Genomic DNA, 27984 nt, shown 5'->3' with positions numbered 1-27984 from the left:
TGTGAGACTCAGAGAGAAGGGCAGAGTTGCTTTTAGTCAAAGGATTCCATACTCTTGTAGAAAACAACAAAAACAGTAAACCAAAACAAACAAACAAAAATCTAACCAGCTATACCGACTATCAGTTTACTAACCTTTGTGTTTAAGTCCTCAACTAGGATACTAAAAATGCACTTGCAACTTCTGAACACAAAACAGGGTGCACCTACTATGACAAAAGTACATTTTTTTTCCAGCACACCCTTCATGAGCTTTTAGTGCCATATGCTGAAGAAACAAGATTTACATCAGTGAATGGCAAGTGTCAGCAGGTAGTTATCTGCACTACACCGGTGGCTCCATCTTCATCATCCTGTTCTTCAACATCCCCTGTTTTAAACTTTTTAATTGAAAAATCCACCTTCCATTTGGCAATTCAGAGCTGGGTCTGATCTTCATGACCTCTGGTCACACTGTAGGATGTCTTTAGAGACCATTCTTATTTCTTGCCAATTCCATTTGATACTTTTGATTTGGAGTGCCGATTCCTCCTTCTAGATGAGTGGCTTTCACTATTGACTGAATGTTTTGGTGGACTACTGTCAGCACCTGCTGAGAAAGAAATACTTTTTTATTATATATATAGTTGACATTGTCAAGCTCTTCTCTGAAAGACAGTAACGCTTTTGAGAGCTACAGTTTTTACAGTATGGATTATTTCAGGCTAATACAAACTGTTGATACTTGTACTCCATCTAGTGGCCTATATTTTTTAAAAAGCAATACTTAAGACTTCTGTAAAATTCTTCCTCCACCAAAAAAAAAAAGAATCAGAAGTTTGCTATAGCAGAATACAGTGGTGAAACATTTTCCATTTAAAAATCACATCAATAATTAAACTTCCACATTTTTCGTAGTGGTGGGTACTACTATTAGAAATTAAGAACTACGTAAACACTGTCACAGGTCCTTGCAAGACTACATTTCAGGTTTTCATATGACAGGCCATGTTTGACACTGAGAAAACAGAGACAGAGGGGACCAAAAGAAGAAATCAAAGACAAAATGTGAAAGAGGCTGAAGTTTGTAATTCATGAAGTAACAGGAGGTTAGAGAAAGACTTGCTTGGCCAGATTTCTCCAGCACACATACACAGGAAGAACATTTTGAGTGCAAGTAATTTTTCTCAAAAATATAAAAGTCTACAAATCTACTAAACTGAGAATAAACATCCAGAAAAATCGTGTATGAAATATAAAGAAGCTCTGCTATAGGTGCTTTGCAAGCATGTGATAAATAAGAAATATTTTTAATGATACAAACATGTGGTGCATAAACTCTGACAGAGATAACTTCCAGGTTTGAATAAGCAAGACCACACTAAAGAGCCAGCAGAGGAGGCAGATAACTGACCTCTCTAGTGCAGGGAAAAGAAGTCGAAAGAAGGCTGCCTTTGCTTAGTACAGAGAAAGCTGTTTATGACCATCAGCACTGCACTGACTAGGCAAGTGTCAGTACGAACACAAGCTCCTGGGCACATTCTTGACTGTTTCTTAACATGCAGAAATTAAAGCACAATTCACATTAATATATTTCAAATCAAACACAAAATGTTCAGAGAGAAAACTTGTCCAAAACAGTTATGAAATGCATAATGCCCAAAACCTACAAGAATTACCTGGAGCAACAGCAGAAAAATTCAGTCAATTCATTAAAAAATAAATACTTTTCCAAGAGTTAGAATAAAAAAGACAGTAGAGCAAAATAGCTTTCCAGATGATTTATCCACATAGCTCCTGCAGGGACATTAAAATAAGTCCAGTTGTTTTCTAGGTAACTTTCTCAAGCCTCATTTTCTAGCGTTGAGCCTTAATGTTACCATTTCAAGAGTATAGCTACAAAAGTGCCAATACCTGTGGTGAATTTAGAATGAAGCCAGGAAGCATCTGGACTGTATGGACTGTCTTCACTTTCTGACAAGGTCTGCAAAAACAAGGACACATGTCATTGGGATGCTGGTGGTTCTTGTGATCAGTACTGGACTTGTAAACTTAAACTGTGGCAGAAGTCCTCATAAAGCATTCATACAGTACTTCAGACTTTTCCCTTCCTATTTAGAAGGTACAACATAGATGATACAATAAGAACTCACCACTTGCCATGTGATCTGTTGTGTAACCACATATTCTTAATATTCCCCTAGCATTCCACCTGTACAATGGGAACATTAACTAACCATTCATCCTTGAGCGCTTTGCTAAAATTACAGCCTCATTTTAAGCAACTAAGAGGACAGCATTCTTTAGAAACCACAGTGTAATTTGGGATCTGTCCAAGGCCTGCTGAATTCAGAGCTCTTTCTATTGACTTCAGTTAGACTCTGGACCATCCCCCCCTCATCCCCATTTATAGTAGCTCTGGTAAAGAATTCTAATATTTAGGAGCTTTGCAGTTTTAACTGTTATAAAACAAAACCAGGCTTCTTTAATTTAAGTACCTTTTCTCGGTGGCCGTAGTACTCTGCGTACCAAACCATACCATACAGACAAAGGAAAGTTGTAAAGGCCTAAACAAGGGAGGAGAAGAAGAAAAAAAAAAAATCTGTAAAACTTTTTCAAAATTCCTTGCTGGTTCAAGGTCTCAGAGTCCCTGGAGGTTTCACATTCAGATTTTCATGCTCTGTTTCTCCCTGTATCTTTTGTCAGATGAGTAAGACTCGTGCTTCAACTTCAAGGTACCCATGGATTCTGCCACCATGGGGTATGCAGACCAATTCTCAACAGGAGCATGAAAATACATACAGATCACTCACAGTGCCAGCATGATTTCTGTCCACACCCTGACCAAAGCACTCAATAGGCACTTGTACTTATATTATCAAGAACAACCAGTCTAGGAGAAAAATGAGTTCACCTTCTCCCTGCCCCATACTTCAGGCTAGGTTACATGTTTGCTTTTGTGGTGCTCTGATCCGGGAAACAATGCAATACTTTTCTCTTCTGAAGCTTCAGGAATAAAATTAACATGCTAAATAAGAGAACAATAAATTCTGACTCCCCATCACCTGTTTAAACTGTGTTCCCAACAAGAAGGGAGAAGTATTTATCTGTCAGCCCATTATAAATGCCTTATTCTTCACTGACCATAAAAAATGCGTTTGGCATCAGAGTTACAAGTCTGGCAAGACAAACATCCATTTACTGTTATAAAATGGGTATTTCATGCTGCATTTGCAGTAATCACACTGAAGAACAGAAAGTTACAGGCTGAGTGCGAATGATTTGCCTAATAGAGCAGGGTTGTTTATGCACTTGTAAGACTTCAGTGTGACACAACACACATTACTTAATAGCACTATCCATTAACTCCTGTTTGCTTCCAGCAGGCACTACAGCAAGCATCACCAAAGTTAGGCTCAGTTGAACTGACACCTTCCCTCATTAGGATAAAGCATCCTAAAACTAGAGTTTGTTTCATTGTCAAGCACTGGTAAAGTTGCTATACTCTGCTATTTCAAGAAATAAGAAAATAAGTTATTCTAGTCCCTTAAAAGTGAGCTCTAAGCAATACAGCATTTGCTTTTCCTAGGATGTGTACAGAGCTCTTTACCAGCATTTCCCCACAATTATCCCCTGCTGCCAATGTTCCAGAGGAAGCTATTTAGATGCTTTCAGTGCTTTTCTCATGCTTTATGTTTCACATGAGGAATCTCACTTACCACACAGAGAAGCCAAAACACAACATACAGTATTTGTGTTTTGGAAAAAAGATCTTGTCCAAACTTTATGCACACAATAGCTTCAAGGAAAGCAATAGCCCTGTGGATAAATGAAACACGGGGGAGAGTGGTTACAAACGCTAAGGATTTAACTCATGTGATCACAACCCAGATCCCAGACTGTCAGCGCTAAACGAGCACTACCCTCTAGTGAGCACACACCTCCCTGACACCACCATTAACTGAAATTCTTTGAGAAATTTCCTTTTTCCTTCTATACTTTTTTCAGCATAAACAGCACACTCAGAGTGGAAGTTTACTGTTCTGTGGGGCTCCAGGGAACAAGCAGGAGCGTGTGCCAATAGCAGAGAATTTTTGTTTGTACCTATCACCACTGTGCTTCAGCTCTCACCAGATATAAACTTCTTTTCCATGCTGAACATCCAACAGACTTCCTTGTTGGATCAACTAGAATATGCTTTGTGTATGTCTCTACTGGATGTAAATTTACTAGAATTCTAAATTGTATACTTTGCTTACCTCACATGGATTTTGATGAGAAAACTCATAAGAAACAGCATTTCAAATTCTTTGGTAATTCATGCATTTGCTATGGTTTATCCGTAAACTCAGGTCCACTGAGCATCAGAGGATTTGGGGAGAAATGTAAGAGCAAAAAGTTCAGTTTTTACTTTCCTCTCTGACAGTGAAAGAATAAAAAAAGTATCTCCATCTCTCTCCCTGCCAGCACTCCTTTTCAGGTTCAAAGCTACAGAGGCTTGTCCACCACTTGGTGTGGAACACAGAGTTATGAAATCAAAGCTTCCATCACCTGCCATGGAAATAAATTTAGCTTGTATAGATCCTGAATACAAAATCAGATACGTTTAACAAATACGAGAGTAGAAATGTGACTGGTGCAGCAAAAGTGTAGAAAAATTACTTGTCTCAATCTGAAGCAAATGATGAAAAACACTATTAAATTCATAGAAGTTTAACACTTAACTTGTTCAATAGAGACGTTAAGGTTGTACATACATGTGCAGACACACTTAACATCATGTGAAGTGTTCCAGTCTCCTAGGCTTGATACTGCAGGACATATTTCCTACCAGCACTCTCCAAGCTCAGGGAGTTCCCAAAAATGGCACTACTACCTGTCAGAGACGACCCAGTTTCCTCCCACGAAAGGAGGAGGAAAGACATGTGCTTGACTAAACCCTTAGTACTGCAGAGATGGTCCTGGTGCACCATGAGAGCTTTCTCTGTACCATCTAATGTGACCTGCAGCATGATGAGTGGGGTCAAAACTTACAACTGTGGAAGTAACACCCAACTGATTAATACTAAAAATTAATGAGGTGCACATTAGTAAAAGATTGAGAGCAGTGTTACTCTGTTGGGTCATCGACTATTTTTCTTTCTTGGTTTTACATTATTCTTACTGATTCAGCTGCAGAGTAAAAAACAAATCATTAAACCGTACTACAGCAGTGGGAACAGAAAGACCACCATCAGAAAAACGGTGTGGAACAAAGGAAACAAATATGGGGATGCAATATACTCAAAGGTATAAACAAAACAATAGAGAACTTTGAATAACAACTCAAAAAATGATGCAGCTGTTTGTCTGGCATTTATACATTCTTGCTGTTATTCCTGTCAAGAATACTTGAGTTAAGCACACAGTACAATAGGACAGCAATTACAGTTTATGAAGTGGTAAATCAAAAGACAGAAGAATGCTGTGAAAGGTGAAAAGTGTTAATATTCTACTGAAAGGTGATGAGAATACTTGTTAGAACTAAAGACAGTAAGTTTTTATTCAATCAAAATGGTCTTGTAAGATCCTAATAGATATTCCTTTTTGGAAGGCTTCATCTCAATAAAAATGGTTTTCGACTGAATGAAAATTCCAGCGGGGCTGTTGCATTGGCCTTCTTCATGCCTTACATTATTTATCAAGAGTGATGCTTTAGTATATGTCAAGTTGAAACGAAACAGCTTTGTACTAATAAAAGGCACTAATTTTAATTATTTCCATGGTTAGGCTGTTAAGAATTCAATTTGTGCCTTTAGAAGTGTGCCTTGGTCACCACATATACGAATATTCCATATACTTGCTTTTAATTGCTTCAAAATTATATTCTAGATTATTAAATTAATTGAAAATTTCTGCTTTTTCAGCAAACAACAGGAACTCAGCGTAGCTCTGTTTTTTTAATCAGATTACAGAAGCAAGCAGTATTAAGGAGAATACTTATTCCATACACATTTCCCACTAGTAGATCAGACTGTGGGTGAATATTCTATTGTGGTTCTTGTGCGATCGTATAGACATGTTTGGGCACCTACGTATTGACACATACGACATTAATGTGTTCAGTGAGAACTCTGAACCGAGGATGATGGTTTCTGTAATCCTTAACAACTTTTCAGAGTCAGAAGGCAAACATTCAGCATTATATCTCACTTCAGTTTACAAAAGAATATATTTACATTATTTCCTTTGCATGAAATAGAAGTTCCTTTTTTTTTGATGCAGAACTTGCAAATTCTTCCCTCAAAATGATAAAATTGTTTAAAATGTGTCTTCTGTAAGACTCTACAGTTACTATATATAGCTGAGAAAATGTCCTTTCCCACATAAACATCTCAATTTCTAAATAATTTAAATACATATTTCAGTGCCGTCTATATTCAAATGCATATCTGTAAAATATTAATAAAATGATATTAATAAAATGATCAGTAACTGCTGAGATACTCATACACCAATAGAGAATTTCTAATGGCATACTAGGTAGTCATATTAATTGTGTGATTAATTAGCTATCTTTAGTACTAAAGCCAAATAAGAGCAGAATTTCCTTTTCTATGTCCACTGGATGTTATGGCCATGAGTTGAAGACAGTAACAGATCCATCCAGGAATCAGAGAATCACAGAATCATCCAGGTTGGAAGAGACCTTTAATATCATCCAGTCCAACCATCAATGAAGAAGGAAGGTGATAACTCAGTGGAAAAGGTGAATATTTAAGGCCAGACAAGCCCAAGGAGACATGTTATGGTCTCCAGGGTACATTTAAAAAAAGACTAGAAATTCCTTCCATTACACTGCAGCAAGTTCTGCTCTGAACTCAACTAAATGTTGAGAAAGGGGCACTCTTTAGACTGCTGTAGAGCATGTGGAAACATGCCTTCCAGCCCAACACAGTCTTAGGGATGTTAGTTTTAGGGACAAACAGTAAAAGTGAGATAAGTTTTCCAAAGCACTGTTTCTAAATTAGATATGAGTATTTTATGAATCACTGAAATGCCATTACTCTTCTATAAAACATGAAAATCATTCAGATAACTCTGGAAATAAGATATACACTAATCTTGACAAAGAGAATGAAATGGCTATTTTAAATTAAAATCATTACCATCAGAAATTAGCTTCTTGAATAGTTTCTTAATTTTTCTTTTTTCTTTAAGACATGATTTAGGATCTTTCCAAGTCCTAAATCAAAAGGGACACTACTGCATTGCTTGTTCACTGGAAGCTTTTACAATGCTACAATAGCATTGTAAAAAATGTGCTTCAGGTTTGCAGAACACCATGGCTTAGTCAAGCCATCTAGAGAAGGAAGTTCTCCCCAGAAGCAATCACACAAGCTCTTCATTTAAAGGTCTGCTCCAAGAGACAAAGAGATTGTAGCCAAGGTAACCATTGCTCATAGCACCATTCCACAGAAATAGTTGATCACTGCGGTTTGTTTCACTGTCTTCTGCAGTTAGTGCCCACTGTGACAGCCAGGGAAACATTACTTGTACAACCAGCTGTAGAGGCAAAAGCTCTATCCTTCTCACCTGATTGAGAATATGGGTAGCAAGGCCAATGCTACTCTGAAGGAGCCCCTACCTTTATCCAGTCTTCGTTCCGTTCTTCTCCTTACTCATTCCATCACTTCCCATGTTCTACCTCCAAATTGATAATTTTCCTCTCCTCTGAACTTGCAAAATCAAAACCAACACAAGACAAGGACTGGCTTCATGGAAAGCCTGTTCTTGGGCTGGACCCATACTTAGCACTTATCCGAGTGCTCCAAGAGTGCAGCAAGAACACTTACCCGAACACCCAGCACTGAGTTCCCACCCTCTTGCACTGTGTATCTGTGAGGTACGCATAGTATTGCCTGAGAAGGGAAGCGAGAGAATTCTTCAGTGAAGTCAAAAGACTGCAGAGTCATTACATTTAGAAAACAACTTTATGTTACAGATGTATCTATACTGAAAATGAAGTGCTGATGGTTAAATTCACATGCAATCATTTTGGATGTCTACCAGATGGCTTCAATTCCAGTGGGACAGATTATCACACAGATCAAATAGCTTGAAACAACACAGAAAATAACCCTGAGTCTGAGGACTGGGAAAGTCCCCAAACTAGTAGGCTAACAAAACAACAAATCTGTCTCCTGCTTCTCCACTGAATCTCCAATTCTTATGGGCAAAGTGCAACAGCTTTGAAAGAATTAGAGAATCCCCCACTTTTTCCACAGTTTGTCTTCATTAACAATTGCATTTTCTTGAAAGATGTGGGTTTGAGTCTTGAAAGAAACTGAATATGGCTATTCTATATCTTGTTTGAGTGGTCTAACCACCAGCATATTTTCCTCTCAAAACAAGTAGAATTTCTCACCATTTCGAAAACAATCTGGGGACCATTCTGCCCTATTCTTTACGATCTGGAATTTTAAGAATTTCTAGAGCAGAAATACAAAGAAGCAGAATCAAAGTTTCCTTTCCTAGCCTCTGATTTCCACTGACAGATGAGGAAGACAAGTTTTATTATTCCAACAGTACAAGGATTGGTAAAGAAAAAAGACTTCCACAGGCGTGCAAGTGCCATAAAAAACCCCTTAAAAGTGCACCTATGCAAGAGCTTACAGGAGGTTTAATGTGATTCTCTACCTCTAACTTCAGATTTGTGTGCATTCTGTCTACTGCCAACTATAGCATGGGAAAAGAAACTAAAATTAAGGTACTCTGATAATAAATAACATGAAATCACATGCATGCCTAAAAGCAGATTAATGTTTCTATACAGCTGTTAATGCTGCATATATACTGTTCTGTTCTCGCAATATGCTCCTGCTTTTTTTTTTGTAACACACTAATATTTCCTGTAGACAGACATAGTAAGGAGCTGTTAGAAAAACAAATAGCTCTATTTTTCCTTCTCTACACTTTTGTGAGCACCTGACTCATTAACCTGGATACTTTCACACGCAGTCCTCAAGGATAACATACACAGTTAACTCACAAAACAGGGAGATGTTATGAAATAGATGGAACAGATTAGTTCTGTACCCCTATGGCAACACAGTTGTTTATATACATTTTACCTCAGTTTACTTGTCAGAAAACACATTTTATTGAAAAATTATGATTGTTTTGTTTTTCATGGTGGCAAAAGTATAAATTTCTTGAAATGTGCCATACTTATTCACAAACTATATGCAATTCTTGGATGCCTAGAAGTCAAACTGCTTTAAACTGAAGAAATAAACAATCAAAAAAATTACCTTACAGTGGGTGCTGTAATGATTCCTATGAAGAGAATTCTACCCCAGCTTAAAGGGTGGCTTGCTTGGAACACAAAGATATGTTTCAAAAAGAATGTGTTCAACTCAGTCAGCTAGGGAAAAAAAAAAAAGGTTGTTAATAGTATTCAACTTACATAACTCCTAACAGAAAACGTGCAAAGATAATAATATGGAAACTAAAACGTGGAAGGAAAGCTATTTATGCTCTACTATAACCCTGCTGGTTAGGTTGAACATTTAAAGAGTCTAGGACTCCTGCCCTAGGACAAGCAAGGAATATACAAGTAAAAAACAGAATTCTCCCCTAGACTCCACTATGAAAGTATTTGTTATCTTTCCAGAAACGCATTAAGGGACCAGACACTCATTCACACTACATAGGTCTTCTGAAAACTTTCATATCCTAAATCAGGTATGAATGACCAAGGCAATTTTGGGAGAGAAACAGAAGAAATCATACATTAAAAAGAAAAAATTGAAAACTCCTTTTAGAAACTAAATTAGTAAAAAAAAAAAAATTAAAAAAAGTTTTAGTTTTATTTTCATGATGACGTACCAAAGCAGCTGGGACATGTAATAGAGTCAAGGCCAGTATTGTGAGCATCACTGATCCATTCAGCATTCAATGGGAAAGTAAAAAAAACCACAAACCCAAACAAAACAAACAACCAAATAATCCCCCAATCATCAACACAACAAAACCAAAATAGATTAAAAATCCACCATCTCAAGCCCCCACTGTCTAGCAGTTTTTAAAACTATCAATTGGAAAGAGCAATCTGATGGCCTGTACAGCAATCTGTAACATTTGGGTTCTTCCACAGGTTCTGTAATTACACTCATGAACTATCTTGTAACTCCTGTGACCAATATCCTGACCCACTGTGTACTATCAATTCATTTAATTGGGTATTTCAATGACAGACCTATCTTGCATTAGAATATCTTCTAGTCCAACACAGCCAACAAGTAACTGAGCTGATGGCAGCTTTGATGTCACAGAATTTATTTCTTACCTGCCAAATGATCATGAAAAGGTAGATTCCAGCCACTCTCTGAAATGATGACTTTGGGTCAAACCAGCGGACGTAGGTCCAGCTGGCAGGGGTGAACTGTAATACAGCTCTTTTGATTTTCCCTGTGGTTGTGTGAATGTCCCTAGAAAAAAAGAATGGCTGGAGTAAATACAAGGAATATGCAAGGAAAAAAAAAAAAGCAAGAGTCATGTTACTGATGTTGCGGAACAATTGCCCTTTTTTGATGGACAGCAGAGACCTTCACAGACACAACTATGTACAAGGGTGAATTAAGAAACTAAGCATTTCAGTCAGGGTGCTATTCTGCTATAAAAGCCCACCCTTCTCTATCCTCAGTCACTAACTAACTACATAACATATTAATCATTCTCTCCACAAGGGAAAGAAACAAAGACTGCAATTTTGCAACCTCCTTGGAAAATCTAGAGGATATTTCTTCCTAGTCTATGCTGCCACTACTCTTATCCCAAAGACTCCTTGTGTTAGAGGTCAGTGACATCAATCCTTCAAGAATCTGTCAGATTCATTATTCATTCATTGTATAAAGGAGTGGCTCCACATGTTTAAAAATACTACACTTCCAGTACATATAACCCCTGCTGTTCTGACATGAGATGCACGTGGACCTCCTGGAGAGGTGCGATAGCACAGTTAAAACCTAGACAGCTATTAAATTCCAAATTGAAAGGGGATTTTAATGGAGGCTCATCTGACATATGTATTACTGGTTGGTTTTTGCTTTTGATAACATTGATTGAGATGAGCAACAGCATCCAAAGGACAGGGAATCTAAGAAAAACTCAGTTTCTTTTTCTGAAGGAAGACTAGTAGGGCTAGAAGTCAGTTTTCACCTGTAATTTCTCTGGCCCTTCTAAACAAAAAAAGAGACTCAGATTTTATATTTCTGATATTTGTGTTCTTTTAGGCTAGAGAGACTTTAGGTGAGAGAGTACCTTCTAAACTTTAAGATCTATGTTTATTCAATGAAAAAAAGAGAAAAAGAAATTAAAAGGGCCCAAGCAAAAGCTTCTCATTTTATGCAGCACTTCAATATTAAAGACGAAAAAATCTACTCATGCATTTAAAAGAATGTGAGGAAAAATCATTCCACAAAGACAGTGAAGACTAGTTGTGCCATAGATGTTCTGCTGTTTAAACTTTCAGTGAACAGAAGGACCATTAACTCTGATGGAAATGAAGGAAAACTGAACTGAGACTTAAGGCTTAGAGCAATTAACAAATTGGTAAGAAAAGAAGTCGGTACAGAAATTCACATAGCGTACAAATCTGGAAGTCAAGATTTGAACTCCTTTTCCATCTCTCAGGGCAATTCATTGTCCTTGATCCCGTTTCATTTATACCACTGGTAACGTGCAGATAATCATGCTTGCTACCAACTGGGAAGAAGGCTGGAGAGACGTTAAAAACTATGGAAAAAAACATGTGGACAGCAAGGAACTGACACTTACTAGGTCACAATCTGTTGCCCTTTTACGCAACAAATACCTCTTTATTTTGCAATTACTCCATTTATTTCAGAGGGTCAGCTATGGGGTAAGGCAATTCACAGAACAGGTACAATCAGTCTGATGCCTCTTCTGCAATTACAACTAGTGCTGACAGATTGCCACACTAACGCATCATCAAGGTGAGCCCAAATCTAGTTTAAAAAACGTATAATGAGAAAACAATTACAATTTGGTTTGCTCCCTGCCTTCCTCAAAGCACAAAATTAACTGAAAACACAAATAGCTTTATTACTTTATATTTTTCCACTGGCATCAATGCTTGTAACTTAAGATTGCAAAGGGAAATTATATATACAGTCGTATTTACAAATATATGCTGTACAGTAGCATTACGATGAGATTGATATTTAACATTTAAAATAAAATTACAGCCTTGTTAGCACAGGCAGATTGCATACTATTTCTATACCTCATGTACTTTACTTATGCAAAGAAGGTGATCTATTTCCCAAGGAAATAAATTTAACATTATAACATCAAACAAAATGTTTATCAAGCTTTAATTTAGACCTACTTGAAGCTTGCCCAGTGATAGGTCCTCATCTCCAAGAAACGACAAACCACCATGCCCAACCAGATGCCACCTCCGTTACAAAGCAGGATGTCCAAAATGACTTGATCCCACCAGCATTCAGCAAAATTAGGCAGAAGGTGCATGAAGAAGAGCTAAAGAATACAGCAAAGAGATTCTGGGTGAGGAACAGCACAGAATTCATATAAATTCACTTTTAAGTACACATTCAAAAATCAGCTTTTTGGTACACAGCATACTTCAATGATGTAAGCCACAACCACTGAAATTTGACAGACATCTTTCCATTAACTTCAGAAGGCCTTGGACAGAACCACACAAGACATCAGAGGTTTCCTTCTCACTGTTTCCTGTTGGAGCTATGCTGTATATGAAGATATCATGCAGCTCTTGGCCTCTCAAAGATGATACACAGAATGTTCATAGAAATGCATGAAACAAGCAGAACTACTGCATTTCTTGGAGGAAATAAGGTGGTTTGTGCTTTAAAAGTAAGTTGAAAAGAATCTTTGTTATACTTTTGCTAAATAGTTTCAAGAAGTATGTTTTCTAAACAAGCAACAGTGGTAAGTGGAATGGATGCACTTGTAAGAACAGCCAGTACTTAAGCATGTTGGTGTTCAGGACTAAATACTTGTTCTTTTTCAAAACCCTATCTTTCCTTTATTATTTTCATCTAAATTTAGTGACTCTGAAAGATTAAGAGTTCACCAACATTTCAGACTCTACAAGCTTTACTGCTACAATTGATCCAGAATGTGTCAAGAATTTAAAAGGACATTCCGCTCTGCCTTCCTGCTTGGTCTCTCGCAAGCACTAAAATGATGGAGGCACTTTTATGATGAAGATACTGGAAGACAGGCCAGAAAAACCCCAACATTAGACTGAAGAGCTGACACCACTTGGATATATCAAAACATATCCCATGCCTTCAAGAATTCCTCTGGAAAGCGCACAAATCATTTACCTCTGAAGCAATCTGTTCCTTTCAGAATACTCAACTGAAGATCCCTATGAGGCATTAGTAAGGCAATTAAATGTACTTAGAGATACATTTGGTGACTTTACATTAGTGATGGAGTGAGGAGAACAACAGTCCAGAGTTAAAACAAGATATAAACATAATTTACCAGGAGATAGAAATGGATTCAGTGCCTCTCCTTTAAGAGAAAATAATTGTACACTTTATTTTAAGAAAAGAATCACTGCAACCCAAAAAACAGATTAGAAAAGTTTAGCTACAGACTGGAAATCAAGACAGCCATGTGTTAAGCAGTCCCTTTGGAACACTCAAGGAGATACTTACAAAACACATAGCAAATTAAAGAATATTCTTACCTCCACAGAAACAGTAAACCTTTTGTCAGTTAGTGCACACAGACTGTTTCTGTGGAAGATTACTGATATGATTTTGTAATAAAGTATCTTTTATTAACAGATGTATAAATAAAATATTGAAAAAATCAGATGTGGGAAAAGGAACAAGAATGTTTTCTGTATACAGCAAGAACAAATACTGGTCTGTTTATAGCACATTACAGTGACTGATATTGGCAATGACAGTTCCTTAGAAAACTCTGGCAAATGTGTATCAAAACCACTCGTCTTACGTTGACAAGGCTATATGAATTTCAACCTGTAAAAAGGAAAAGCTGAATTTCTCTTTAGGACCCAAGCAATACAATGTTGTTCATTATCCTGCTAAAGGTTCCCTTTCATGTTTTTAACTAATTTAACCTAAAAGAGACAATAGGCTACAAATCTCAGTCTACAATGATGCAGCCAAAGACAGCAGAAATTACAGAATGAAAGGCAGCAAAGCCCAGAGCACGGGTGTTAGCCAGACCATCTCTAAGGTGCTAGCTGCTTTCTCAGAATGAGAGGCCAACCTGCCTGCATCCCAACTTTATTCCAACAGCATGGAGCATGAACCAAATTTCCCATTTCATAATGGGGAGTCAGCTGTAATGCATAAACGCTAACAGGAGATGCACAGCTAAATCCCTACGTAATTGCTCTGACAACTTCTGCAGGTTTCAAATTACTCTCCTGAATTGTCTAATTCATCAAAAATCCATTTGAGTAGTGATAACAAATCCGTATGTTGAACCTTATCCAACACATTGTCTGTTCCAATAATCTGCCTTTCAACAGCTGGAAGACACCCCACATGGTGTCAAACTGAAGATGATGGTTGTGTGATGATCAAATGAACAATAACAGTATCAGTGAGACAAATCCAAATGCATTATTTTCCAGAGGGAAAATATGAGTACAATAACTAGAAAAATTATTTTTTTGTGGATGGGTACTTGTGAAATCCAAATCTTAAGCAATTTCAAAATAACTTAGAAAACAGCATATCCTTCAATGCCACAGAAGAAAAACATGTTTTGAAGAGGAACTCATGGCAGCAGTATTTTGAAACCCAAGTTTAATTTTAGACAAAAAAATCCTTACCTATATTTCTGAATTATAAATGCTTTGTCAGATGAGCCAAGCATTATCAAGACAGCAAGCTTTACAGAAAACTGATTTTAAAGACTAAGTTCAGGTGTTAACTCTCAGCTGCATTTCACTTGTACATTATGCATGACTATACACAATGCATTATCCTGTTGTATGTGGGGTAAGGGGATCATGACAGTAGATCACAGATATTGCAAGGTGAAAAAGGAGAACAGTTGCTCTGAATCAGGAAACATCTGAAGTAGCAAAAATAGCACGATCAGCAGAAAAATAAATTACGAATGGCACCAGCAGGCTGGCCTAGATCTCCCTCCCATTCAAGCAATAATAAATCACTTACCTAAAACCCAGCTTGCTGTTGTCTACTAATTCAACTGCATCAATTACTCAGCATCTGGTTTATAAGGCTTAAAATGTAAACCTGTGCTGAGGATTAGGGTCATCCTTCTAGTAACATTCACACTTCCTGCAAGAACACTTCGTATCTCATGCATTTGCTTACATTTAAGATACAAGGGTGGCCTACCTCAGTGAGCTCCCAGGTGATGCTGATAGTCCAGCAGAGCCCATAGCTGCGGATCAGCAAAGCCTTCATAGCCCAGCCCCAGTAATGTCCAAAAGCAAATATATCAAAGTGGCTGAGGATTCTTTCCCAGGTGATAACATGACAGTTCACTGCATACTCCTGTCGTGAAAAAATAAAAAACCAAACAAACTCAACAAAAATACTCAATCAACAGACAACTTAAAAAAAACTAGGATGAAGAAAAACCTATGTAGTGCAACAAGCCTGAAATTACAAGGGTATTAAAATAAGCATTATTTGTTTTCTTGTCTTTCTAAACTATGCCAGAAAACTTCCAGTATTAAGACTCAGTACCATCACAGTACAGCTCTAATTTAAAGGGGGATACAATAGACTCTGGTGCCTGAAGAAGCGTGTATTTCTTATGTGATAGAGAAACAGCAAGAACAGTAAAATCAATAACAATAAAACAGCAAACAGTACTCTAGGAAATAGTTACTTGCTCTTTTTTGGAGTCTTGATTTGAAATAACGCCCTTTCCCCATTTTCATGCTATCTGCTGTTCAGATGAGGCTCATCAGTGGCTAATCCTCACCAGTTTGTGATGTAATGTTACTTGTATCAATTTTACTTGAGTATTTTTTGTGTCTTATTTTCCTCATGAAAGCAATTTTCCAGAACCCATTCATATTGAGGAAGTTCAGTCACAGGCCTGAATTGAAAAAATTTTAAGAAAATCAAAGGGAGCTTGCAACTGTGTTGTCACAGACGAGTGACAGATTCCTTTAGAATATTAATTAATATTCTTGTCACCAATAACAGAGGAAATGGGTTCTCTCAACATGTTGTACAGCAAGTGCAAGAAAACACTGCCAACAAGAAATAAAATCTGTATGCCATCAGGAGGCTACAGCTGTGGCATTCTGTTGTGTCACTGGACATAAACTAACTATTCCTAACAGGAAATACACATTTAAAAACCTCTGCTCTCCAATCCTCCTAAAATATACATTGCCACCTGCAGGTGACAACGCAGCACCGCTCAATGCTGTTAAACCAAGAATTCTCTTTCAGGCCAGAACTATTGCTAATCCCACACAAATGAACCCTGATCAAGTCAAAACAGAGATGCAGAGAAAAATCTGAATCCAGGCAACCACAAAGAGAAGAATGCACTCTGTCACACAAATCCTTCTATCAGCAGGCAGTTAAATACCACCATAAAACTGTAAGTAACTCTTACTGCTGGTGATCCCTGAAATGAAAGCATGGTATTACTTCTTGTGCATGCCTATGCTGCTAGTCCTTCACAGAAAGGTGCACCACCTGTTCTAAGGATGGCAAACCTGCAGCTTTAGTAAGTGTACACAAGAGAACCAAAATGGGCTCATCTGCCAGCATGAGAAGCATGGAGGGCACCACAGAAGGTGCAGGCTCGTAGCTAAGACATGGTATCTGTGATGAGTGAGCACAATGAGGTTACTCCAAAAGTAAGTTTTCTTCCAGGGTTCTTGCTTTTTTGCTTTTATTTGTACTGGGGCTTTTTTCCTCTCTCTCATCTTTTCAGGGCAGCTCTGCCAGCCACACAGTGAAATGTGTTGAACTTCCTTTTATACTAAGTAACTTTGCTGGTTCTGTGCAGGCAACCAAGTTGCAGCCTTCCTTACAGTTGCACTTTAATTTACTCCACTTTTCAGTGACAATATCAGGATTGCAAAGTAGTACAGAGTAAGTTTCCACTGACTGCTAGTCAGGGAATCTGCTGTACTGTGGTTCTGTGCCAGTAGTAATACTAGTCCTTCCGTGACTTGAATCTATTTCTAACTTAAATGACAGCAGAGCCAGGTGAACCTGACTTACCAACAGACTCCTCGTCTCAGCTCCATCTTGTTGCTCAGCAACTTCACTAACGCCCATGCTCAGGCTCCACTTAGCCATGTGTCCTCCCACCACCCTAGGAGCAGGCTGCCCACGTCTCACCATCGCCACAGGTCTCCTGCAGAACCTAAAGTCATGGCTCTACTCCATGTGCTGGAGTTGCACAATCTGTAGTGCTGATCAGCTGAGTTGCAATGCCTGAAGCATCTCATTTTCCAGGTAAGGAGCCTGCCTGCAGCCCTCACTGTTTATTCATTAATGCAAGCTTACTGCATTGTAAAGATTTCCATTCCCTATTACACGTTACAGTTTGCAGCCACTGCTGATGAGGTGCTGTGCCACAGTCAGCACATGCAGTAAATTGCCCTGTACTAAAGACAACCAGTGTATTTCCTCACTCATGAGGCATGAGCCCTACAAGACTATACAACAGGGGATCATGGTGGGCAGATGCACAAACCCAATGGCAAGGGAGCATGCTGGTAATTTGATGGAATAGTGAGGAAGGCAAGACTGGCAACTCTTGCCTCCCCATGCAGTAACCCTCTTCTTGGTACCCAACTGCTCACACTGTCTTCTGGCTGCCTCCCAATGTAACTCACATACTTCTCCCACAACTCCTTTAACAATCTCAGCTCCCTGTGCCGGTGTCCCCACCTGAAGGGGAACATTCTCTTTAAGGAAAATGTTTCGCAAGCTGCTCAATAGGCAGAAGAACAAGCCTGGCTTTCCATGGCACTCCATACTATGGTCTATGGAAGTAATTTCCCAATGGTAACAGCATCAATGCTCAGCTGAGTGACTGGAAGGCAGCAGAGTCCTGTAGTTATTGTACCTGCATTTCCACATACTCTGTAGCATGCCAGTCATGTACTAAGCTCAGAGCAACAAGGCAAGACCCAAGTTCTCCGAGTGCAGCACCACAGCAGCAAAAAAACTGATCTGGGACACACACCCCATAGAGGCCTCATTTAGGTACAACTTTTTTAAGTCTGTTTTCAGTATCCAGGCTCATATCTATTACTTAAAGGAACCCAAAGCCACCCCGTTGCAGACATATATCCCATTTCCAAATGCATACTCATCTGAACACCTGCATTAGAAAAACAAAGATTTTTTTTCACACCAGTTAATTTCAATGTAAATAAATAGTATATGACGCAAAAGGCTCAGTGACTGTCAAGTATAGGCACAAACATGCACTGCTCATGGCCACAAATTCAGATTTATCCCTTTCCACTAACGTAAAACATGCCTGAAGTAGCCAAAATGTACAATAAAGTGCCATGGATACATACCATAATATCTGCTTCCCTTGTGGCATATCGAAGATTAGGATCCAGCCAGTACATCACTGCTTTTACCTGCTCAAAGTTAAGGAAGAGCACGAACACCAGGAACAGAAAATAGAGCACACTGAGACCTGTAAAAAGACTCAGCTTTAAAATCAAGTTCACTCATAAAACTCCTTGGAACACAGAGAGTCCAAAAAGCTGCTTTCAAACTTGCTCTACATGTGCCTAGTTTGTACAGATGAGTTTCTACATAAAGCAGCTACATGCAAAAAAAAAGCTGAAGAGCCAAGTCAGATCTCTGAGCACTCAGCCCTTCATATCAACTCCTGGGAGAAGTGATACAATATATGCTCCACTGCATGAACCTAATCAAAACAAAAACAGTCTAATCAGTTTAGACACTTAGTACAAGTCTGTAATCAGGAAGCTCTTTAGTAAGAGATACATTAGGATCCATGATTGGATTAGCTCTGCCTCTTTGCTTTAAGTATTCTTGGTCTCAGCTAATGCATGTCTAATGCCTATATGCAGATTTCAACACAAAGATCAATTTAATCATGCCACCTGGCAATTCTGAGCTGTGCTGGCAATAAAGAGTAATTCTAAATATAAACTAATGCATGTTTGAGTTACTTTTGTGAGCTGGAAAATTTGCTGTTTGAAGCTTTTAAAGATAAATATCATTATTTATTTTCTTACCATTATAAATTATTAAACACTTGCATTTGGGAGTACAAGTTCTCTCCTCCCAAAGCCTTTTTTTTTTAGAAAGAAAAACTTGTTGCAAGTTGAGTCCTGGTTACAGACCCGTGGGTAGATGAAGCTGTTGTTGGGAGCATATCTTTACAATATTCACAGGTTCACCGATATCCAAGAGCACATCTGGAAGAGGCATATAAACACTATTTCCATAGTCTCAAACTTACTCGTATCCTGCAGCTTTGTCATGGAAGGTGGAAAGATTAATGTAAATAAACTTAGTATCTGCCATCCAAAATAAACTACAGCAATTCTAAAAAGGTATTTTAAACTATAACCAGAACTCATGCGTTAATAATCCCTGGGTTATGCCAGAAAGTGACTTTTGCTCAAGTACACACAAACAGTCCTCTGCAGCCCCTCCTAAAAAAACATCAGGTAAACAGGTGTCACACTACTACAAGAAGCACAGCCTGCAGGTGAGGGTGCATCCTGAATTGTGGAGGACACGCTACTCCTTGCCTTCATTTACTGAACAGAGAGAACTCAAGCATGGCTAAATGAACCATGCCAGAAGAAGCAGAATTACACAAGGAAAATGTTGCTCTTGATTTTGTGTGCAGCCTTTTCCCAACAGTACAAGGGGTCAAGCTCTGACAGCATCAACACTGAGAATGACCTTTTACTTTACATTTGCTAAAACCAGAAATGAGCACCAGGACCTGAGTTTCCCAAACTTCCAAGAAGCAGGATTCTTTAACAAGTACTGTCTAGTCAGCAATATCCTCTCAATGTCAACAGATGAGTAATCAGCTACTTTGAGAGGCTACTTATTTTTAGCTATATAAGGAGAGAGAAACATTCAGTCCCCTTAAAAATAAACAGATCAGATTTAAATCAAATGTGCCTAATTCCCTGCAAATATGCAGTCTAGGATATGCTCTGTGAACCGCGAATTATTTAAAAATGAAATTCCTTACGTTTTTGCTGCGTAATTCAGATATTTAAGGAGCAAGATTTCACTTTTTTAGTTCTGTAGTTAATAGAACTGTTTTCCGAGCTACAAATGCAATGGATATTGACAGGTACTTTTAATGAAATTATAAGTTAAGAATATGAATATATATGTTACAAATATTAATAAAGGTATGTTAAGCTATACAATGATAAAATTTATTAAGCATATAAACTAATATCATATTTTGCCAATAATGAAAAGAAGCACCCTACTCAATTGTATTTAGAAGCCAGATAGTATATGCAGTAGCTATAAAAATGCCAAACCTTTTTGGGGTTGGAAGAGATGGCAGTAGGAAAGGTGTCAGGGAAGGAGATTAGGAAGCACAAACACAACAGGATTAAAACAATATCAGAATGAATGATCTCTTTTTGATGATTCAATTTACACCATCCTGACACAGTAACTACAATGAAATTCCTAAACACAACTATGAATACATTTGAAGCAACTGCTCAAAAGCAGGAGAAGCTTCATAGAGGCTTGATGCACAATTATGATTCGTTATAATTATAATTCCATTTATCAGAAAGTTAAAATGGCAGATCCTGAAGAAGCAGTGAAAAAGTCAAAACCACATCTTAAACTTACCAAAAACCATTCTCCATATCGCAGGATGGGGACGTGTAAAGGGTCCTGTGGACAGTAAAACCAAAAGCTCATTACCAGTCAGTCAATAAGAACCACAAAATTTGGTCTTGGGTATATCTCATCTGAGGATTTGGTACAGATCAATTCTCCATCAAACTATGAAATATACCTGAAAATTGAGGCTCTGTGTTAAAAAAAAAAACCAGCAGATTTCAGAGTGCAAAAAGGAGACTGCCAATTAGTAGCGTGCAGACAAAATTTTCCACTAATTTTATGGAATTGTTTTCACAACAGAAGGATGCTGTTTGTTCAGCAGACACCACATCTCAAGTGTCACCTGGGGATCTCCTGACCTGGTTTCTAGACAACAGGTCACACATATCTTGCTCCCAGTTAAGTCAACAAATTCAAATTTCTGTGTGTTACCATAGACAAGTGGTGCTGAGCCTTCAGACCAACATGAAATGTTACCAAACAGGCCTCCTGAAGCTTCCAAGCTGAGCATCGCAGACACCTCACAGGAAGTAAAATACCTATGCTCTTTACCAGTGTCCATATAATTTACTTTAGAGCCAGTGATCAAACTGATTTATTAGATTAAAAACCTCTCAGTTAATGTGAAGGGCAGAGAAGGTAAGTCTGATGAAACTGGAAAACCTCTGAACATGAATCACACATTTAGGTAGTAAGAAGTAGCTGAAAAATATTTTCAGCACCCACTGAGGACTGCTCTGTCACCACTGTGTGCACAAAGCTCATTTTTCTCTGGCATTCAGTTTTTCAGGGAGCACTTTGTGAAAAGTGTGGATTAACGTATGGGAAAAACACAGCCCACCTCTGAAGTACAAAGCTGCCCTGACCACAGTCTTTCTTTTCCTGAACACTGCCAATTGTGAGGCAGTTTAGACTTGACAAAAGAATCATGATTCTCCTGAAAACAATAATGAAAAATAATAATAAAAATATAAAAACCCACAATATGCAAACCAAGCAGAAGCATTTCTTCCACAGAACTGACACACAAACTTGTTTACCTTTTTGCACTTTCTGCTCCTCACACAACTACCAAAACTTTTGTCCAACTTAACCTTCTACTGAGCAACTGTGGGTTTGCATTTTAACGTGACTTAGACCATTTCTATCACTACCTTCTAGTAAGGTGCTGTATGTAAGATGTTGTCTCTGAGAATTTTTAGAATGACACTTCTGTTAAAACACACTGAGGCAGAGTCCTTTAAAACATTATTTAAGGGTTTGTTGGCATCATTACTTAGCAATCTGAGCTGCAACTGCACATCTGCAAATAGGACACCGATTCTGAGAACCTGACCTCCCTGTTAAATACAGATAAGCTATAAATAACACATTTTATTGTTATCTCTGCTCAGTACGACTGCAAACCATTTTTAGACTGTTCCTTAAAATAAAGGAATTCAAAAGAGTAAAGAAAAAGTACACTGTTAATTGGTATTTAAATAAAAATCAAAACACAGTGGCAATAAAGAGAAATTCACATGTAAAAAAAAGTGAAGTATAAACTGTGTAAACCTTACTCACCATTAGGAAAAGCCAGAACACTGATGATTAGAAAGAAGAAAATCACAGAGAGGATACCCCTCCAAATATTATCCTCTGGTACAGAATCATCCCTAAAGAGACAGACAACAGTGTTCAAGTACATTATGAGGATGAAGCCAGAGGGCTCTGAAAGTATATTATTGAAATAAAGACTGCATGGAAATTAAACATAAAAAATATGCATGCTGATTATATAACAAGATAATACCTGCACTGAATTATTTTCACACTACACTTCTGGGTGTCCCTTTCTCTCAAGGAAGTTAAATATTTAATCAACACATGCAAGCCATAAGCATTGTTAGAAGTCAGTGTAGAAGCAGTGACTAAATTTAACATAAGGTAAGAAAATCTTCCTGCTTTAATGTTCACAGAAACATCACTAAAAGTACTTTTACACAGCAAACAGACCTAAACCGAAATCTCTGGAAGCCTGGATGCAATTCCTAGGTTTCTCTCTGCTGTTTTGGTGGTACTCCCTTCACTTCCCTTTGCTATTCCCAGTGCCCAAATGCCTGAGGTGAGTGCAGAGAGGGCAGAAGTAATGATTATGATCAGCCTTTGGAAATAATGAATATACAGCTTAGAATCTGTAACAGAGACATAGCACGACTCAAAAGAGCCAAGGAGTAATATTAATTTGTTTCTAGATCTAACAAGCCAAAGCTCTGAATAAAATAGCTGGTGTTATTAGTGCTGCTGTCATATTACGACCAGAAGAGAGACTCAAGAATTCAGTTTGGAATGCCAAGGCAAACTTGACTAAGCTCTTCTTTTTTAGGCAGGTAGAATACGGTGCACAGCAGCAAGATTAACCCTCACCCAAGTCTTCTAATCAGCAGACAGCTTCTGGGATACTTCAGTAATACAAACAGAAATAAATTTCAGACTACCATAGCATGAACAACTAATATTTCATAATTTATCATCCACTACAACTGAAGTTTTACTATCTGGGTAATTTTCATGTATTTAGGATTAGTTTACCTGTTTAAGTATATTCCTTTACTTATTCCCAACATGACAATAAAAATTTCCCAGCAAACTTTAGAGGGAGAAAGCTCTTCCTGTCAGATTATCCGTCAAATTTCCGGATGGATCAGTAAAGAACTCATGACAGCATAAATGCTCTCCACATTAGATATTTGCCGTAGTAGAAAATATTTCTCACTTAGCCAAATTATTTTTCTTTTGCTCAAAATTGAACCTTAAGAGCACCAGAGCAGGCTTTCATCACTGTGAGGCATTTAAGCACTGTATCAGTTTAACTGTACGGCTGGCAAAATACATTAAACATGAATGGTTTCTCTGCAGGCCTTTGGGACTCCCCACAGCATTTTTTTTTAAAACAGCTGAGTCCAGATTTACCAGTCATTTTCCAGCAGCCATGCTGCACAGGATGACACTTTATGCCAGCTATAAACCCCAAGTTCCAGGGCTTAACTATGGCTCCCTTGGCAATCCCAAGAGCCTCATGCCACCCAGTGCACTTCCTAGCCAAAGCCTCAGGCTCCGATGGCTCAGACAGCAAAACCATATTCTTCTTTTAACACAGGCAAATAACACACACCACGGTGCTGCCATGGCTGCCACCATGAGGATGAATATTATTTTAAAAGAGAACAAATAACGAGAGTCACATAACATCAATTTATCATGGCCAAGAAAGAAGACACTGTGATCGCATCACTTCATTGTTGCACAACTCAGATGAGTCACCTTTGTGCATCAAGATTCTGAATCCTACTCAGCTTCAGGAAAGCAGTCCAAGTCATATTGGCACTATCCCCAAAATCAGCAAAGATGTTGTATGCAGTGTTAAACTGTGTTTCATTCCAAGTGGGTAGCAAAGGCATTTCATTTTGGCTTGCAGATACATTTCAAAAGATACATCCTATCTCCTTGCCAGAAGCAGGTAAGAACAGGTGAGAGCTAGAAACTCACTTCTGTGCACTAGTTAGTATAGTGTGTGCCTGAAAAAACTATTTTGGGGAACGCCAAAAGGAAAGACACAATTACGACAAGCTGCAATCAGGAAAATGTGCTAAATCATCTCCTCATTTAGCCCCATAAATGTTGATGCTGATTTTGAAATATAAGCATTTATGCAGCAAAAACAAGGTTTCTAATGCTTGTGTGGGAGGACAGATGAGAATTCTCTCAATTTTAACCCACTTTACCATGGCGTATTTCAATTCTGTGACCTTTCAGAGAAGAAATAATAAAAAACAAAGCACATAATCTTTATTTCTCTTCTGCTCTTCTCAAGAGCACTACATATATGTCAACTAGTAATTTATTACATCACAAAGAAAAAAGAAGAGGATACTCAATTGAGTTAAAAATAGCTAGGACACTAAATTTGGAAAGGGGGCAGAGGTGGGGGAGAAATCTTCCATAAAATCAAGGAAACCTAAATGTATAATAATACAGCTTAATCAATTCCAATAATTAAGGGACACGAAAGACAACAGCCCTACATCCTCATAGGTCTTACTCCTGCTTCCACAAGCCCTTGCAACTTCATGGGAGAAGCTACTAGTCTGTCATCTTTGTCGGTCCTGTTGTGTCCCACAAAATATCCCCTCCAGCACCCACCTGCCCTCCTGTTGGTTGCCTCTGGGCTCAGAGAAGGCCACATCTCTCTCTCTAGGGTAGAGAAGGACAGGGAAAGCTACAGCCACTCCATGATTCTGCTCCAAGGTGCAGGGTAGAAGCAGGGGAGCCTATGTCTGTCTCATTCAGCAGGAAATAACCAAGAGAGCTGCAGCCCTTGTAAGAAGCACTAGAAGGATGTGCTTTAAAGAACAGAACACCCTCTATTCCGCACTTTCTAAAAGTGAAATTAAACACACATTTTTTTCCTAGATTATTATTATCATTATTGCTACCTGAAGATTACTGCTATCTGAAGTTCAGCTTCACCCTTATTTATCAGCTCAAAGATAGTATCAGCTGCTCCTCAGTGATCCTAAGGGAAACTCCACATTATGGCTTGGTACATACAAGGGAAAAGCATTTCTCTGACACAAAACAACTATAGAAGTGTTAAGAAAGACTTTAAGGGAAGCAGAATTTCCTTTGAAGAAGTTCCTGAAAAAAGAAATTTTACTTAACAACATCAGTATGAATGTATCATAGAAAATCCCCCGCTTAATAAACTGACCAGGAGAGCTACGGAACAACTGACAGCACAGGGGAAGCAAAGAATCACTTGGGACACCTTAGTGGGAAGGCTACAGTGTCTTTCATCCAGAAGGTGGAAAAATGAAAGTCACTGGAGACTCAAGGCAATAAGCTGATGGAAACAGAAAGACCAGACCTGGGAGCACACACTGTAAGCACGTGAGGAAATATCTCCCCTCTCCCACTTTCTCAAAGACTGCATACGGTTTGGATAGTGTCCCAAATAAGGCATAGAGGCAGCACTCTGGCATCAGCCATTCTGATTTAGGAAACTCCTACAATAGTTGGAATCAGCAAAAGGGGGAGAGGGGAGAAAATAAAATCCGAGTAGCTTCCACAACCTGAGAAGAGGAGAAACAGGGAAGACATAAAGAGAAATCAACTGGCATTTAAACACAGGAAGTGAGGCAGGGATAGACAGAGGGAAGTAAACGAAACTGAAGAAGCTGGAGTTAGAAAGCTAACAAAACAAATGGAATGAGAAGCTAGCAATACTCTTGGAAAAATGTAAACAAACATCCCAGAAGCAAAGCAGTATTATTTGGGACTAGAAGACACCACAGTCCTGAAATCTTGGCTCATCCTCTGCTTGAAAGAATGGGCAAAATTTCTTCCCCAAAGGTGAGTCATCAGTTCCATTAATCCTTCAGAATGATGTCTTGATGAGAATGTCTTAGTAACTCACAAGTTTGACCTAAACTGTCCCTTTGGAAGGAAAAGTGATCTGGTGAGGGGAGACAAGGTAAGAGGAGCACTTGTACCAAAGGTCTGTAATTAAACATGGTAGCAAAGCACAGAAACATGTCTCTGATTTTGGAGTTAAGAAGGGAACCAAGAAGAACAAGGGATCTGTTCAAAAATATCTTCCTTGAGGCTATGCACAAGATGAAACAAGAAAAGGCATTCCTCAGACCATGTGCAGTTACCCTATTTTACATTTCCTTATGCTCCTGTCTCAGCTCAAGCCAACCTTGACCATTATTTCCACAGCTAGTAAAAAACATACATTTGGATTCTTAGAATGAAATGTAAGATTGCACACTGTACTGTATATGTGGCCTAGGGATAAATCCCGATTTTCTTACATCTAATGGTGAGTTTAAGCAACAAGGCCATTGAAATCTGCACTTGTGTGCACACAATGCCACAAAGGTTTAAATGAGCCCCAAACATAATGCACTTCTGAGTCAAAGCCTCCCAGGAATCACTGCTTGCCTACAGACTGCACGATTTACTCTAAAGGAGGATTGTGCAATCCCCTTCACAACCCCATTCAGTAGGAAACAATAACAAGTATGTACAACTTAGAACAATATGCAGGATACTCATCAGACTGCACTGCTACACCCTTTGCTTTCAAACAAGGCTCTTGAAAAAAACTGTGTCCATTCCTAGCAGTATTGCCATGACCGCACGGGTGATGCCGACAAAGCTTTTCCTGTGGTGTGCAAAGGATGTGGCTAATCCTATCAGTGCCAGGGCCTGAGCCGACCTGTGACTAGCCACAGAAGTGTGGTGCGCAGAAAGGACGCCACACAACACTCCAGTAGATCACGCTCGTAGATCATCTGCTTGAGTGATGTCACTGCTGGGATGCCTGATAGCCCAGTAAAAGCCATTTTTGGCAACTACTTGAAACGCATTTTAGTAAAGACTTCAACAGAGAGCCTCGAAACGATCATCAAGTTCCCAGGAACCGCAGTAGGGAGGACAGCAGCTCTGGGGAGGAGGAGAGGATGCCCGCTCTCCAAACAAGGGCCTCCCGCGCACGGGGCTCCGGCACACTCGGTCCGGGAGCGCCCGGTGGGCACAGCCCGGCCCCGCCCCGGCAGGAACCGCGGTGCCCGTGCCCGCCCGGGGGCCGGGCACCGACCCTCCCCATCCCTGTCCCGGGAATCCCCTTCGCCCAGGGCCGCCGGCATCGGGGGCGGGGCAGGGGTAGGGGATCCCCGCGGCGCCACGCACCTGGTGAAGGCGAAGGCCATGAGGCTGAGGATGGTGAAGCTGAGAAGGGTGATGGTGTGCGGCCGGTAGAAGAACTCCAGAGTGATGTCCTCCACCTGCTGCTCGTTGATCATGCGGAAGTGCAGGCGGTAGTTCACGTCGTTCTTGCTCAGGGTCCGGCTCCCCACGCACGACGCCATCTCGCCCCCTCTTCTCCCCTCGTCTCAGCGCAGCTCAGGTTCTCCCAGGGCCGGGCGGCGCGGCCCGAGCCGGCCTGGCCGCCCGACCGCGCCGCGTCCCGCTGCGGGGGCCGAGCGGGGCCGAGCGGGGCCGAGCCGGCAGCGCCGCACCCGCCGCGCCGAGAGGAGCGCAGGGCAGGGCAGGGCAGGGGCGGAGCTCGGCCCGCCGCG

The 27984-nt window shown here is 39.4% G+C and overlaps 1 protein-coding gene across 2 annotated transcripts; it reads right to left on the bottom strand.

Annotated features, from left to right (window-relative positions):
• On the bottom strand, positions 1 to 27905 carry PTDSS1 (phosphatidylserine synthase 1). 2 transcript variants are annotated; one of them, XM_027889256.1, is made up of 13 exons: positions 27596 to 27905; positions 22424 to 22515; positions 20867 to 20911; positions 18562 to 18686; positions 15386 to 15544; positions 12373 to 12524; positions 10309 to 10450; positions 9272 to 9384; positions 7814 to 7879; positions 3698 to 3797; positions 2477 to 2545; positions 1893 to 1962; positions 1 to 591 (listed from the first exon to the last, which is right to left on the bottom strand). In XM_027889256.1, the coding sequence occupies exons 1-13, from the start codon at positions 27772 to 27774 to the stop codon at positions 479 to 481; spliced, it is 1425 nt and encodes a 474-aa protein (XP_027745057.1). In that variant the 5' UTR covers positions 27775 to 27905; the 3' UTR covers positions 1 to 478. The 2 variants fall into 2 exon arrangements, with proteins under 2 accessions (XP_027745057.1, XP_027745058.1); XM_027889257.1 differs by having other exon boundaries at positions 1 to 588.
• Positions 27906 to 27984: the final 79 nt, after the last annotated feature.

This window comes from Empidonax traillii, unplaced genomic scaffold (assembly GCF_003031625.1).
Source record: "Empidonax traillii isolate 1590-97213 ecotype Southwest subspecies unplaced genomic scaffold, ASM303162v1 scaffold257:size1394852, whole genome shotgun sequence".
Lineage (NCBI taxonomy): Eukaryota > Metazoa > Chordata > Aves > Passeriformes > Tyrannidae > Empidonax > Empidonax traillii.
Note: the sequence above shows the minus strand (reverse complement) of the source record. Positions and strands in the feature narration are given on the sequence as shown.

Coding starts and splice junctions, on each gene's coding strand:
- PTDSS1 (XM_027889256.1), bottom strand. CDS start 27,774: ATGGCGTCGTGCGTGGGGAGCCGGACCCTGAGCAAGAACGACGTGAAC. Junction 22,516..27,595: donor ATGGCCTTCGCCTTCACCAG/GTGCGTGGCGCC, acceptor CTGTCTCTTTAG/GGATGATTCTGTACCAGAGG. Junction 9,385..10,308: donor TTTTCATGATCATTTGGCAG/GTAAGAAATAAA, acceptor TTTTTTCCCTAG/CTGACTGAGTTGAACACATT.